The 15,901-nt window shown below is 35.1% G+C and overlaps 2 protein-coding genes across 4 annotated transcripts; one reads left to right on the forward strand and one right to left on the reverse strand.

The window, feature by feature from the left end:
- The first annotated feature begins 240 nt into the window (after positions 1 to 240).
- On the forward strand, positions 241 to 4,559 carry cd44a (CD44 molecule (Indian blood group) a). 2 transcript variants are annotated; one of them, XM_048185134.1, is made up of 8 exons: positions 241 to 436; positions 1,515 to 1,680; positions 1,812 to 1,951; positions 2,052 to 2,126; positions 2,623 to 3,018; positions 3,534 to 3,560; positions 3,662 to 3,740; positions 3,843 to 4,559. In XM_048185134.1, exons 1-8 carry the CDS (start codon positions 367 to 369, stop codon positions 4,039 to 4,041), a joined length of 1,152 nt encoding a protein of 383 aa, XP_048041091.1. In that variant the 5' UTR covers positions 241 to 366; the 3' UTR covers positions 4,042 to 4,559. The 2 variants fall into 2 exon arrangements, with proteins under 2 accessions (XP_048041091.1, XP_048041090.1); XM_048185133.1 differs by having other exon boundaries at positions 242 to 436; positions 3,498 to 3,560.
- Positions 4,560 to 6,239: 1,680 nt separating this feature from the next.
- Positions 6,240 to 15,115, reverse strand: slc1a2a (solute carrier family 1 member 2a). Of its 2 annotated transcripts, none has more exons than XM_048185132.1 (10): positions 14,979 to 15,115; positions 13,288 to 13,440; positions 12,433 to 12,683; positions 12,146 to 12,281; positions 11,921 to 12,047; positions 10,101 to 10,334; positions 9,736 to 9,930; positions 8,440 to 8,574; positions 8,003 to 8,219; positions 6,240 to 7,080 (listed from the first exon to the last, which is right to left on the reverse strand). In XM_048185132.1, exons 1-10 carry the CDS (start codon positions 15,106 to 15,108, stop codon positions 7,009 to 7,011), a joined length of 1,650 nt encoding a protein of 549 aa, XP_048041089.1. In that variant the 5' UTR covers positions 15,109 to 15,115; the 3' UTR covers positions 6,240 to 7,008. The 2 variants fall into 2 exon arrangements, with proteins under 2 accessions (XP_048041089.1, XP_048041088.1); XM_048185131.1 differs by lacking the exon at positions 14,979 to 15,115 and adding an exon at positions 7,241 to 7,294 and having other exon boundaries at positions 13,288 to 13,570.
- Between the last annotated feature and the right edge of the window lie 786 nt (positions 15,116 to 15,901).

A 15,901-nucleotide genomic window follows, 5' to 3' on the forward strand; every position in this document is an offset into this window, starting at 1 on the left:
GATCACATTAATACTTTTATTTAGATCAGAAACAGTGCAAAAAGTGCAGTACAAAATTGCCTACACATGTAATTGCATACATAAACCGATTGATCTCAATAATTCCATGATTTTCAAGGTGTCTGGCATGTTAATGCTGACTGCCCTGAGAGAGTGAGGAAATATGAGCGACAATGGTGAGGGTGTGTTCTTCATAGCACCACCCCATTATTGCTCACCAAGTACTTTACTCTGAGCATATAAAAGAGGCGAGGAACATCTCTAGAGGGTTCAGAAAATTACAAAGGAGAATCAAAGCGAAGCAAACTGGTTCAGGGCCAACAGACAGGTATACTTCCTCATCTAGTACATGACACAGCACTGACCATGTGGACTTTGTTACTTGTAGTACTTGCTACTGGATCACCAGCTCTACTTCAGGCAGCTCCGGTTCAGGGTGAGTGATGTTGAAATTGTTACTTATTGATCTCAGAGGTGCCTCTGATGGCTTTGTACAGTCTTGGTCAAGACGCATTTACTGTGGCAAGATAATGATTACGATATTGATTTGACTGTAGTAATGAGTTTGCAACCCTTTTTGCATTTGACAACAAAGGTTATGGTTTTAAACTCCAAAGCATCAGCTGAGCTGTTGAATGTTTTGAGGCTATCTCATCTCTGCTCATTCACTTTTAGTGCATTGACGATATTCTTTATAGATAAATGTCAGATTATGGCTTAGAATAAAGGCCTGGGGTCATATTACAGAAACGTCATATCTTAGGAATGAAATTAAGATCTGACAGGTTTTAACTGATACCGCTATGGTTATAGATAAGATAGGATTCCAGAGTAATGATGTTTCTGTAATACAGCCCCTGGCTTGTTAAGTTTATTGTACATATAATACAATATAATCATATAATCTCAGTTCTTTAGAAGTTTATTAATCTTCTCCTCTCTTAGACTGTAACTTCAATGCAAAAGTGATTTTCTTAGTATATTTGTCTTGTTTTCCTGTACAAATATCTAAACATTCTTAAATCAAGACACAAAATGACATAAAAAAAAAAAAAAAAAAAAGTTTTCAGATTTAAGAATTTTTTCTTCAAATCTCTTATGGTCTTGTATACAGCAAAGTCTAGTAGCCAGTCTAGTAGTATACCTTGTGTCTAGTCATATCAAACTCCCTTCTTCTGCACACTATGTATCAGTTGTTCCACTAATTAATGTCTTTCAAATCGCTTGCTAGTCTAAACGTGTTATTTTGAGACAAAAACGAAGTCATTTACAAAGTCATAGGCTTACAGATGGCCTAGATGTGTTACAGATGTGCTCACGTCTGCACATGCAATGATTCATTGAGAGATTCATTTAATGATACCTAATGCTAAATTGCTCATCTGTCACACACAGAGCCTACATTTGGCCCCCATTTACAATCTAATCATTAGTGTGATAATACATGGAAAACAATTGTTACATAAATAAAGATTTCTGACTTTGAATATTCACATTAGTTTCTCTTTTGACAGGTCACATTGGCAGATGCAGCTTTGCCGGTGTTCTCCATGTTGAGGGAACCAGCCTTTACTCTCTTACTTTCCAACAGGCTTTGGAACTGTGTCAGAGTTTAGATTACAAACTGGCAACACAGGAACAGATCATTGAAGCTTACAAAAAAGGCTTGAGAACATGCAGGTAAAGAAAACAGGCTGTGTACAATAGCCTTAGCCTAGAGCTAAATAACATGTTCAGACATAAATGCACTTCTTTTGATATTGCTTAATGACAGTACTTAATTTTTAAATGAACCCCACACCTTTGTTTAGATACGGCTGGATTGATGATCAAAACGTCATGTTCCTCCCACACGTTAATGGTCCAAACTGTGACTCCAGTTCTACGGAGGTCACCTTGCACCCTAAAGCAGCAGAGTATCTTTCTGATGTTTACTGTTTTAACCCTTCAGGTGAGTGTAAAGAAAATGGGATGTCTTAATGAGAAACGATATAAAAACAAACTAAGCAGGTTTTATGTCTCGTTGATTTTTCATTTTCCTTCCCTCAAAGATTCATCAGTAAACTGTGAAAATACTGTAAAAAGTAACTCTGAGGGCTTAACTAATGGAAACACAGCCATAGAAAGTAAGTTCCCTTTTTTATTCCCTGCAGTACCTAGAATTATATTTTGAAATACTGTACTTTATTGAAGACTTGCTTAGACTCTTGGTGTATTAGCTTTACCTTTTGAGTTGAGGGGTGTGTATTGTGAAGAAGCAAGACATGCAGCAGACATACACTTCATTGTTCAAATCCAACCACGCCTAATCCAGAACATTAGTCATATCTCTGTGACCTCACACTTTTTTTTTTTTTTTTTACGTGCCTGCAGTACCACAATGAAGGAGGAACAAAAACGTTGCTGAACTGATTTGAATACTTAGGATGTGACTTCTTGTTCATTATTGTTTCTTGTTTGACTGTGTACTAACATGCAAAGTATCTGCGTAGTTCAACATTTAAACGCAACCTTCTTATCTTTTATTTTGTTTTGGTGTAAGCACAGCAATGCAAAACACTGATATATCGCTTAAATATTTAAGCTTTTTGACGGTAATCTTTTATGTGATTTCTTACGAAGATGGAAAGTCACATGAAGACATTCTTAAGGAGGTCAAGACGGAGGGCTTTCTAGTAGATTTGGAAGAGATACTGGGAAGAGTAAAAAGAGAAACATCCCCTTTGAATGACATGGAGGTCCCCAAAACAGTTCTTCCTGATGTGGACATGAAACCCTCTACTGTGGCTACCTTGGACACTAAAGGCCCAACAAACAAGCCCAGTTTTGGGAAGAGCTCATCCTCTGTTTCCCCCAGTGTTTTCTTTTTCGATACAGAGGGGAGTGGATCAGCATCAGAATTCGAGCCTAATCAATTCACAACAAGGTCGATTACCATCTTGCCAGCTGAGGGTAGATCCATAGAGATACCTGTGAATCCAAAAAAAAACAATCGAATTTTGAACGCCAGTTTTGAAGGTGAATGTCCCCACAAAATCCACAACACATAGCCCTCTTATATATTGTCTGCCTCAGAGTAACAATCAATCAATCAATCAAAATTGTAACTTTATATTACACAATCCAACTTTATTTCTCATGATGTGACTATTACTCACAACTGCAATTTTATTTTTATCATAATTCTGACTTTATATCTCATAGTGTGATTTTGTATTTCACAACATGACTCTATTTATTATTTCAAACTTTCTCTCGGTGTTACTTTTTTTATAACCTGGAAACAAGCTCCCAAAGGATTTAGATCCATCTTTGCACATTTAGTTTGCCCATTGATGATAATTACATAAATAAGCTACATTTTAATTGATATTGTTTAATATCATCAAGTGGTACATCATTTAGATGCTTAAATATGTTGATCAATTTTGTAATGATGTTATACTATATAATATTTTGAGTCATTATGTTTCATTACAAATGCATCTTCAATGCAGGTCAACCTGAAATTGTTGATACCATTTTACCTCCAGAATCATCCAAAGGGAACGGACCATCTAGTAAGTTCACGTGACAGCACTGCAGATACCATCAGTTTCTTCACTTTTAATTCAACTGACAATGTAAATCTGACAATTTACCATCTTTCAATTCTCTGCAGCTTGGTTGATAATCTTTGCATTCTGTGTGGTTGTTGGAGCCATAGTATGCATACTTGCTGCTATTGCCACAAGAGACAAGTAAGTTTACTTCTTAGATTTTTTTTTTCATTCAGTAAATTCATCACATTCATCAGCCATTGAAGCCAGGCTTTAGTTTACTGAATGTAACTCCTTACTTAGGTGGTATGGACCGAAACAGAGCAGAAACATCATGACTGAGGAGCACAACAAAGACTACAGTAAAACAGAAACGCTGCCACTGTCAGAAAAAGAGCAGGAGATAGTGGCGCTGATGAGTGTTACAAACTTGAAGAACGGTACAACAGAGGACAATATAGCTACCTGTGTGGATGAGCGTGAGAGAGAATATTTAATGTAACACAGGTGAAGCTGATGGAGGGAAAATGGCTGACGTTGGCAGAGCCTGAGCTTTGAATAAAGCTCTTAAAATAGATCAAAATAATAATACACAGTATGCCAAATAAAAAGTGTCTTTGATTTTTTTTTTTTTATAATGGATACTGTGTAGGTTTGAAAACTCTGCTGTAGTTTTTATTTGCACTGATTTTTTTTCTTTTTTTTTTCCTGCTCGGAGTGCAATTTGCTTCCATTTCATTGCATCAAAAAATCATATTTCAAATTTCCTTTCCTTTTTAAAGTATTATTTCAATAATATAAAAAGCTTATTATCTCTTGTTGAGTGATGTTAAGAATGATATGGTGAGAAAACATTTTTATACTGGTTTTCATCTGTTCGTAAGTACTATGTACTGTGTGAGAAATGTTACATTTTTAGACATTGCCCTGTCTTTTATAAATAGAGAAACCATATTCAGTTTGTATTGCAATGAAGCAATTGTAAATCTTTTCATTTATTAAATTACCCATAAAAACATATTTTGTCAGCTGTCTGAGCACATTTCTTGTGGATAATAAATTCAATAAAATGTATGAGATGTCAAATCTTCAGATAGTAAAAATATATTTACATATTTTAATAAAATTATTTGACACCCACTGTCTAAAGACTTGGGAAAACTGAAAGAAAAATAAAACAGAAACACTCTGAGACAAGAAGCATTGCCTTTATTTACAATTTGTTATAGGTATTTCATAGAAAAATAGAGGAAAAAGACAAATTTAAAAAGTGAACAGTTTGGTAGACAAAGTTATACAATGTCTTTGAAACCAAACAAGGTTGCACAAATAAAAAGAGCAGGATGGTCACATTTATAACATATATCACAGTACCTCTAGATGTGTCAGGCCCTGCCTGAACAGATATTCCAATAGTGCACACATTTATATTACAGATACTGTATCTACTGTAGGTTGCCCTTTATTATCCCTACACTCCACAGGGCTGCTAAATCTGTAGCAAGCCTGGTTTATAATTATTAGTAATTTGACTTTTTCCCCTAGTGTTATTATCCCTACCAAAATGTTTAACAATACACAATATTTGAGACACAATATCATTATGAATTGTAACAGTGAAAAATATGCTTACATTCACATACATACATTTTTACTCATCAGTCAGTGTTTCACAGCCATCTGTTCCCAGTGACGTACATGGAATATAATAATGATAACTAAGACAACCTGTTAGACTCTAATCTACCTAAAATAATATGCTAAAGTGAATACATGAATTGCCGTTGTTTTATAAAACAACAGACAAAAAGTGATGAAATACCACACTTAAGTTTCCATGAAAAATATATCTAAAATATGACAGCATATATGTGTATTTATTTATTTATTTACAGAAAGTGCAAGGAGGCACTTTAATGAGAACATTTTAAGATTCTGGTGCAAAAGAGGAATGTTTATCGTGTTGCTATAATAGTAATTAGAGACTACTAAATAAACAGTGCAGATTTAAAGATAGATTTCAATTCTGTCATCTCTTTTCTGTTTGTATATCATGCTAACAACCTGAGCACCAACCAACATGAGGGCCTCTATTATCAGCGTGAATATAGAATCCATTCAACTGGACTTAATATCTGAGTATCCAAGAAGGCTCCTCAGAGAATTAAACACTATTAGTCGTCTACGATCCAAGAAAATGGGAATGCAGTTGATGTCTTCAAGGCAAGATTGTAACTTAGCAAAAAAATACACAAATAAATCGACAACTTAACAAAGCACACAGATACGTACAAAACCTACACACATGCAAGTCCCTTCCCTCAAACAAAAAACACGCATGTACACTCATAATGTCGGAACGAAAACTTCTTTCTTCTTGAGTGGTGAATGTAGGATATTAGTTCACCCCGTAATGAAAATAATGTAATTAATTACTCACCCGCATGTCGTTCCACACCCGTAAGACCTTCATTCATCTTCAGAACACAAATTAAGATATTGTTGATGAAATCTAATTGCTCAGTGAGGCCTCTATTGCCAGCAATGTCACTGAACCTCTCAAGATCCAGAAAGGTACTAAAGACGTATTTGAAACAGTTCATGTGAGTACAGTGGTTCTACCTTAATGTTATTAAGTGACAAAAAACAAAAAACAATTTTATCTTTAGTTTTGAATTTTGTTTCGGATTTCATCAAAAATATCTTAATTTGTGTTCCGAAGATGAACGAAGGTCTTACAGGTGTGGAACGACATGAGGGTAAGTAATAAATGACAGAATTTTCATTTTTGGATGAACTAACCCTTTAAAGCCAACGTTCCTTTCAGATAACGCCAGTCAACTCAATGTCATACTTTATGCCTAATCACTCTGTAATTGCTAACGTGGCATTTACGTTGGGTGGTGTCTAAAAATAAGTGGCAGCATTTGGAGGCAAACCACTATTTCAGAACCTCTAAGTACATCGGTAAGCTCTTATAAGAGGCTGATCTGGAGTGCCGCCACCAAGGGTTAATCCACCTAAGCCAAGCCAGTCAAAGGTATCTTCAGCAAACAAACTGCACTTCTCTCCTCCTGCCACTAGTAGTGCTCTAGGGTCAGTCTGGGGTTCCAGGCTGGACAAGCCATTGTGATCCTTCTACGCAGTAGCCTTAAGGCAGCAGGTTTCAGATCTATCGTCAAACCCAAGGCCTAGAATTACAACTATCGTAATCCTTGGATGTGAATTATAATGTATGAGGCTGAACCAGCTGAACCACTACGAGCACCAGCTACTTTCAAGCTACATTCTCTTCCCTTTGTTTGTCAAATGAACTGAGATTGTCATACAAAAGGTCAGTGGTTGTGCATGTGAAAAGTTTTGTGGTAACTTCTGACTGTTTATATGTATAAAATTAGCATTTGGTTTTCACCAGAAAGGATAAGCTTGTGGGACTCAGGATAAGGCGGAGCTGGATCTGTGTGCTGTGTTACTCGCGTATCCATGGTTCCTCCTCAACAAGTGAGAACTCTGCAGGGGAGCCATTTGAGGCCAAGGTTACCTGAAAGCAATTATCAGGGACAACTAACTGTTGGACCAAGGCACAGTCAAAATGCATTAACTGGTGCTAACTAAACTGTTTATGGTTTGGAGCAGAGAATCCAGGTAGTCTGATATGTTAACAGTACAATTTATATCCAAATTCACAGAAATGTACCCACCACAAGCCAGATAATAATTAGCTGCAGCGGGATTCCTTACAGAATGCTGAAAGACTGAATACAGATAGACAAAATCATTTGAATGGTTATATTTTGTATGTATTTACATTTTTCCTAATTGCAGTGAATCTCTGCCCAAAGCTAATCTTCTAAAAGGGGTTGTGAAAAGTGTCACACGTGCTACCACACAGTCCTATGCATTTTTGAAACACAGGGTTAAAATGTCTACTCAATTGCAGTGAAAATGAGGCATAAAAGAAAGAAAAACACTGCAGTTTCTTACTGACGGAAAACAATCACTTCTGTCAAGCTTAAAAACACTGAGCCTGAAATGATGAAATAGCAGCCTTTGTCGTCTCGAAATGTAGATGGTAAAAATGAGGTGCGCACTAGTACGCTGCTTTGTATCACTTTCATTTTTAGCTGAGAATAGCCAAAGGCAGCTTGGCATTAGTACAATACAAAATGTGAAAGCTTTACTGTACACATGTATATAATTGCCCAAACTGATCCAAATACTGGTGTGGATATACAAAGCCAGCACAAAAACTGCTATTTCACCTAGCACCAGAACAAATAAATAAAACATATTTATTTATTCCTTCATTTTGTTTCATTTCTTATGCATTCACATTAGGAATGATCAAAAAATACAAAAGTGTAAATAATAAAAAAAAAAAATCACAATGATACATACAATGTCGGGGAAAGAAATAAAAGCATCTACATACAGGTTTCTATGTCTGTGAGAGTGAAATGTACCTTGCATTCATCTATTTGGACCGGCTGATAGGAGTTGTGAGATGCATATACACCATGGTTAGTGTTATTCTCAAAAAAGGATTGTGTCTTGGCCATCTCAAAGTCATCTGGCCTTTGCTGCGCATCAAATAGGTCAAGCTCATCTTTGGAGAGGTGGTACACGATTCCCGCCCCATACGAGTCACCAACGACATTGACTGATGTTCGGAAACGGTCCCTGTTTGATCAAGCAGAAGAAAACATAGAAAGGTACCACATCTCTCAAGGCTAAACAACTCCAAATGCTATTAGGGATTGTATCAACATGCAAAGCAAATGGTTAAACATGCCACAAGATTTGCTTTGACACTAAATCTTAAACTGGAGATCATTTTTGATTGATAGCTAATCTTTGAGTTAAATTTCAAAATCAGCAGAGAGAGATTGATTTAACTTACAGTAACCAGTCGACTGCTACCAGTAAACTGATGTCTTGAGTCGGTAGTCCCACAGCTGTCAAGATCAGAAGCATCGTCACCAGACCAGCACTGGGAATACTGGCTGCTCCTACGCTAGCGAGAGTCGCTGTAAGGCTACAAACAAAACATAAATATTGCATTTGATTAGTTGCAAACTTTAAGAATAAAAGATCACTTTGCTCTAATTTTCATTTTGAAAAATGTGATTTTACCAACATTTGTTTCAAACAAGTAGCAGTACTGACCATTAAAGGAAAAAATTCTCCTAAAAATGAAAATTCTGTCATTATTCATTCTCGTTCTCGTTCAAACTCGTTCTCTGGGTTTTTTTTTTTTTTTCCTGTGGAACTCAGTAGAACTTTCAAAGAATCTTCAAACAGCTATTGTTCATTTAGCAAAAGGTCATAGCGACCACATCTGTGAAGCTACAAATTATACTATATTCAAATGCCTTCTGAAACAATATGACAAACACATTGAACTTTAAATCTTCATTTACTGCTAATCATCCCCACTAATGGGTTGTTAAGGGCTGCTACCAGATCCACTGAGTCAAAGAGTTCTCAAGAACTGGATCAGTCCAATTAATAAAATGTCTCACTACTTTGAGCTTATTCTTTTCAATGAACCAGTTACCTGGATTCACAAATCAGATTGTTCAATTCATTCCTGAATCAATGATCTGAATGTACCAGAGAATACTATAAGGAACATACAATACTTTTATGATGCTTTTTGGATGTTATTTTAAGAACTTGAAGACATGATAACTAAAAAATAAAAAAATAAAAAAATCTGTTTTTGTACCACAGTAAAATTGCAGTAAACAGGTTTGTAACAACAAGATAACTGCAAAAAAATGCTTTTCTTAGAGTTTTTGTCTTGTTTCTAGTCCAAATATCTAAAAATAATTCTTATATTTTAATTTTACTTGTTTAGAAAATGCTTCTTGATTTAAGAATTTTTAGATATTTGGACTGGAAACAAGACAAAAAAATCTAAGTATAAAAAAAAAAAAAAAAAAAAAAAAATATATATATATATATATATATATATATATATATATATTTTTTTTTTTTTTTTTTTTTTTTTTTTTTTTTTTTTTTTTTTGCAGTGGAGGATGAGAAAACAATGATTTAATTTTATTTTTGGGATGAATCCATTTAATTTTATGTAGCCACCAGGAAACTGCCTGCAGTGAATCAGTAGGTGCTATCAGAATAATATTTGTGTAAAGCACTAATTTACACGCTGTGTGTAGACAGTAGGTCTTACCTGACTGTCACAATCTGACCAGGATCAAGTTCTATTCCATTCATCTGGGCAATAAAGATGGCCGCTACAGCCTCGTAAAGCGCTGTACCGTCCATGTTGATTGTTGCTCCAACAGGTAATACAAATCGAGTGACTCTCTTGTCAATGCCCAGATTTTCCTCTAGACAGCGGAAAGTGACAGGTAATGTCCCAGCACTACAAAAGAGGCATATCAAGATTTCAGATTTATTCTTGCCATTATTCATTATTCAACTTCTGAACATGCGAAATGAAACAATGGCCTTCCCTCTCTTTAACTTGATGTGTTTAAGAATTCTCAAAGGCGAAATACATGGCACAATTAAAGGAAAAGTTAAATAATTTACCTAGAAGCTGTTCCTAAAGCGGTGACCCAAGCTTGGAAAACTCCCATGAAGAATGTGTATGGGTTTTTCCGAACAATAACAAAATATATTAAGGGAAGGAAAATGGCTCCGTGAATGATAAGTCCAACGATGACAGTGACCATGTACATTCCAAGTTGCCTGGCCACCATCTCCAGATCATTGATTGAAATAATCTTTCCACAGATCAGACACGCAATACCAACGGGGGAATACCTGTTACCGGACAGAGACATGCAGCAAAGTCAAGAGCCAAACTAACAGATGAATCAGTAATTTAATGACAGGAAATAAACTAAGACAAAAAGTCAGTTCAAGACAGTTAAAGGCAGTTAAACAGTTAAAATCACCATCATTAACACTACTGTTCAAAGGTTTACGGTCAGTAAGATTTCTTAAAAATAATCTAATACTTTTATTCCGCAAGGATGCATTCAATTGAACAGCACTATTGATCAAAAGTGACGGTAAAGACATTTAAATGTTACAAAAGTTTTCTGTTTTAAATCAGTACTGTTCTTTTGAACTTTCTATTCATCAAAAAATCCTGAAAAGGATGTTTTCACAAAAATATTAAGCAGCACAACTGTTTTTGACAGTGATAATAAGAAATGTTTCTTGAGCAACAAATCAGAATATTAGAATGATTTCTGAAGGATCATGTGACACTGAAGACTGGAGTGATGATGCTGAAAATACAGCTGTAAATTACCGTTTTACTGTATTTTTGATCAAATAAATGCAGCCTTGGCTAGCATAAGATACTTCTTTCAAAATTAACCCCAAACCTTCGAAAGGTAGTGTATATATGTCATAGTTAATAAATCAGTCAACAAATAGACTACTAAAGGTAGAAAATGAATATCATGCACCGCAAAAAAAAAAAAAAAAAAAAAAAAAAAAATGTTTTTCTTACTTAGTATTTTTCATTTAAATAAGATTATTTGTATCACCCCACTGGCAAATAATTATGCTTGTTTTAAGCAAAAACTCACTTTTATTTCTTCAGAAAACAAGATATAATATCTTATGTCATTTTTACGGAAGAGGATTAGGGCCAAGCAATAATAAAAAAATAAAACCATCTCGAGATTAAAGTTGTTACATTTCGAGAAAAAAGTTGAGATAAAATGTTGAGAATAAACTCGTTAAATTACGAGAAAAAGTCGTTAAATTTCGAGAACAAAGTCGAGATAAAATGTTGAGAATAAACTCGTTAAATTACGAGAAAAAAGTCGTTAAATTACGAGAACAAATTCGTTAAATTATGAGAAAAATGTCATTAAATTTCGAGAAAAAAGTCGAGATAAAATGTTGAGAATAAAGTCATTAAATTATGAGAAAAAAGTCGTTAAATTACGAGAACAAATTCGTTAAATTACGAATTTGTTCTCATAATTTAACGACTTTTTTCTCGTAATTTAATGACTTTATTCTCATAATTTAATGAGTTTATTCTCAACATTTTATCTCGACTTTTTTCTTGAAATTTAACGAGTTTTTTCTCGTAATTTAATGAGTTTATTCTCAACATTTTATTTCGACTTTTTTCTCGAAAATTTAACAAGTTTTTTCTCGAAATTTAACAACTTTAATCTCGAGATGGTTTTATTTTTTTATTATTGCTTGACCCTAATCCTCTTCTGTACATTTTATTTATGCTTCTTGATTTAAGAATTTTTAGATATTTGGACTGGAAACAAGGCAAAAATACTAAGAAAAGCTTTTTTTTTTTTTTTTTTTTTTTTTTTTTTTTTTTTGCAGTGTGTAAACTTTACTCATAAACAATCATAAAAGCTGACCACATGATCATGCCGACAAGCTTCATAACAATCTCGTTGAGAACGTTGAAGAACTCAAGCATCAGCTTGGCCCTTTCTCCCATCTTTCCCATACATATGCCGAATGCCACAAAGAACCCAATGATTCCTACAGAAACACACAATGCCACCATGTTAATGTGAAGTACATACAGTATGTATAGAAATTACATTTTCATATATCATGGAATCAAAGCCATCTAATACCTAACACATTCATGCCACTCTTGAACTGAAGAGACTTCTTGATCACATATTTTGCTGCACCCTTGGTAGAATTTCGTCCAAATCGAGTTGGATTTGGAGGAGGAGCTACTTCTACTTTGTTAGTAACAGTCTGGATCTACATAAAGAGATAGTTAAATATTAATAATTCAGTCATTGTATATTAATGAAAGGCTAATGAGAAATAACAAATGAGAGATTCACAGAAATATAGATGATATTAAATGAATAAAATTATATGAAATCAAAAGCACTTTGGATGCACACACCTGCTGGAAACAAGCCTGAACAAGATTTTCTGGAAACAGATTTCTGATGAGATCGAACAAGGCATCTAAACTGGACACTTCATCATTCTTTTTCCCTTCGCCCAGGTTTGCCTTCAGTTTGGGGTTACCGGGGTGGATGAGGAGCACCAAGATCACCCCCAGCACAGCTGCGATGATGGTGGTAGACATGTAGTACACCATGGCCCTTGTGCCTAAACGACCACTGGACTTGGCATCCAACCCTGCTAATCCTAAAAAAAAAAAAAAAAAAAAAAGGACAAAAAATTGCTACTGATACTAGTAGCATTTTCACAAGGCAGCATTAATAAAAATAAAGTATCTCTGGTTAAGTTTCATAATTATTGCTGTGATTAATGAATGAATAATACATTAGGAATGTTTTGAATTTTCTAATTACAGATTTATTTATTTATTTATTTTTTGCTAACATGTTTAAACATTTTCTGCTCTTGAACCACTGAAACTGATCCACCCTAAATTTAACAAGCATGTTTTTTTTTTTTTTTTATCTTGTACTGAATTACAAAGAAATAGTTGAAAGGACAAAAAAATGGCAAAGCCATTACAAAATCACTATTTCTGTACCTATTCCATATTTCAAATTATAAAAGCTATAAAATTGTGGTTATAACTTTGACTCCAAAGTCATTACGTGCAGGTTATTTCTGTGGCTAAATTTATTGCTGATGGTCTTTGAGACACATATATCAATGGTCAGTATATCAATATCGCATTGCTAATGCAGCTATATTTATGCTGGTTTACCAGAATACAAATAGCAAAAAAAAAAAAAATAGCATTGATGGAGGTGTTTAGCAAAGTGTATAACAGTACCTGTGATCAAACTTGATATGATCAGAGGCAAAATCACCATTTTTAACATCCTCATGAGAATGTCACCCGGGAAGGCAATCACCATAATGACATCAGGGGGGAGTGGTGATGCATACCTCAGTAGAATACCAGCTACTGAACCTATGATCACACCTGAAACAGACACAGAGAATCACAGTGAACATCAGGGTACAGAAATAAGACATTTCAATAGAAATAATATTGAACCGTTTATGAAGTATAACAATATCAGAATGCAATTGTTTCTTGAACCCTGATAAAAGTACCAGTGAACGCCACACACCATATGTGCCCCTGTTAAAACCCCTGTGTTTTTAAAGAGGGATTAAACGGCATGGATTTCCTCCTCTAGGCATATATTAACCAATGCAAACAACAACAAATAAACACAAACATGACATAGACTTACTTGGGTCAGAAAGTCAGAGTAAAAAAAATGAATTATGTATTATACTAGCTCATAGCTTGAACAGCTGCTTAGAGTTACAATTGGAGTTCAGAGCAGCGAGCCGATCTCAATCACACAACAACATTTCTACACGTGCACTGAGAAGAAACCGCTTGAATTCACAGCAGAATTAATTTCATCGCTGTGAAATCTTGTGAGAAGCGTTCACATTCATCGCAGAATTCTCTGTTAAACCACAGATATCAGATCAAACGGTGTCGCTGTGGATGATATCTGATATTTGATCTGATATCTGTGGTTTAACAGAGAATTTAACCTAAATGCCTCTCACAAGATTTCACAGCGATGTTATTCATTCTGCAGTGAATTCAAGCGGTTTCTTCCCCATCCACGTGTAATCTGGAAACCATGAGAAACATTCATTCAACATCATGTGACTACAGTGGTTAAACCTTAATGTTATGAAGTGACGAGAATACTTTTCGTGTGCCAAAAAACCAAATAACGACTTTATTCGTCAATATGTAGTGGTGGTCGATTTCAAAACATGCTTCATGAAGCTTCGCAGCTTTCCGAATCTTTTGTTTCGAATCAGTGGTTCGGAGCGTGTATCAAACTGCTAAAGTCACGTGATTTCAGTAAACGAGGCTTCGTTACGTCATAAGTGTTTCGAAGCGTTTTGAAATTTCAATGTTTCACCACTGGGGGCGATGAGCTCTGTGAAACCATGAAAACATACTGTAAACATTGCCGCAAATTTTGAGAAAAGCCGCCACAAATTCAGTTATTTTAGGCCGCAAAAATCAGAAAAAAAAGTCCTGCGAAATCCTGGAAGGACTGCTTAATTAACACACTTTGGTCTATTTCTTCTGGTGCACATGCCACACCAAGCCTTAAAACAACATAGTGAGTGACAAACTATGTCTGGATACAAGTGGGGAAAAAAGGCCTCTAATCAATAGGCCTGCATTACCCAAAAAAAAAAAAAAAAAAACTATTTTAATCTGTGTTAATAGTGTTTTAACATAGTGCTTTAATTAAAAAAAAAACTCTGGATGTTCATTCATTCAATTCATTCATTTTGCAAATGTGACAAAGAAACTTGACAAAGGCATAACTGGGGAAAAAACTGCTGTTGAAAGATAGCTTCATTGTGTTGCATTGCCATATCAACATATCCATGCATATTTGACCACAAACAGTAACAAGTTTTCTTTCATTAACAAACTGCTAAAGTAACAAAAATGTTAAAATAACTTGCCAAGGATTGTGAGCATAAGTAGCAGGTTCTTCATCATTTTTTCACAGAAGCCTCCACACATGGACTCTTCAGGTGGTGTAGGAGGGTCCAAATGACTCTCATGCATTCTGATCTCCACTTGCTTCTGCATTTTGTTAGCACTGGTAGACGAAAGAAGTGGAGCAGACAGTAAAGTATGTCAATATAAATGATCTAATCAAGGAGCTCTAGCATACAATACAAGCTATGCTTGCAAAATCGGGTCCTTCAATTTATCACTTGAAGCAATTTGTATGACAATGAACAAAAATTTGTATTCATTGTCATACATATTGTTGTTGGTGTCGATTGTGGGACCAAGATGTTTGTGTATGATGTGCACGATGACACAGAATGGCAATACTGTGTAATATATGTTGCGTTCATATCTTACATCTGCACGTATTGCACAGATGCAATCAATGACCATGAACCGCAGAGTGGAATGCAAATATAATGTTATCCGTCCAGGTAACATTTGATATAACATTGTAACCACAATAATAAAAAGCACCATTACATATTTTGGACAATTACTTTTGTGCATTGTACTGTACTATAATATTGTGTTAGTTTCATTGTAAAAGCCTTTTTCACTGATTTTGGAAGTCTGAGGAATGTGATCATGCCTGTCATTGTTTCATCACCTTTACTTTTGTCTGGCAGCTGTCTACCAACAACTACAGGCAATGTCATGTCATGTCACATGCCACGAGAGTTGTTTAGCTTTACTCTGGTCTGGATTAAAAGGTTCTTAGAAGTCAGCCCCCCTTCTCCAACAGAGATAACCTTGTTTGGTTACATAACCTCTAGGCTTGCAGTAATTAAGCACATGCATGCAACAACAACAGTATATTCCAAAAGTATGTTTTATGATGTCCAAGTTGTATGTTCTTTGTTGCAAT

Source organism: Megalobrama amblycephala, linkage group LG3 (genome assembly GCF_018812025.1).
Source record: "Megalobrama amblycephala isolate DHTTF-2021 linkage group LG3, ASM1881202v1, whole genome shotgun sequence".
In the NCBI taxonomy this organism is placed as follows: Eukaryota; Metazoa; Chordata; class Actinopteri; order Cypriniformes; family Xenocyprididae; genus Megalobrama; species Megalobrama amblycephala.

Excerpts from the sequence above, each read along its gene's own strand:
- slc1a2a (XM_048185132.1), bottom strand. The coding sequence starts at position 15,108 with ATGCAGAAGCAAGTGGAGATCAGAATGCATGAGAGTCATTTGGACCCT. Across the intron at positions 12,048-12,145 it reads GAGTGGCATGAATGTGTTAG|GAATCATTGGGTTCTTTGTG; the intron begins GTATTAGATGGC and ends GTGTTTCTGTAG. Across the intron at positions 8,220-8,439 it reads GTAGCAGTCGACTGGTTACT|GGACCGTTTCCGAACATCAG; the intron begins GTAAGTTAAATC and ends TTGATCAAACAG.
- cd44a (XM_048185133.1), top strand. The coding sequence starts at position 367 with ATGTGGACTTTGTTACTTGTAGTACTTGCTACTGGATCACCAGCTCTA. Across the intron at positions 437-1,514 it reads TCAGGCAGCTCCGGTTCAGG|GTCACATTGGCAGATGCAGC; the intron begins GTGAGTGATGTT and ends CTCTTTTGACAG. Across the intron at positions 3,019-3,497 it reads TTTGAACGCCAGTTTTGAAG|GTCAACCTGAAATTGTTGAT; the intron begins GTGAATGTCCCC and ends TCTTCAATGCAG.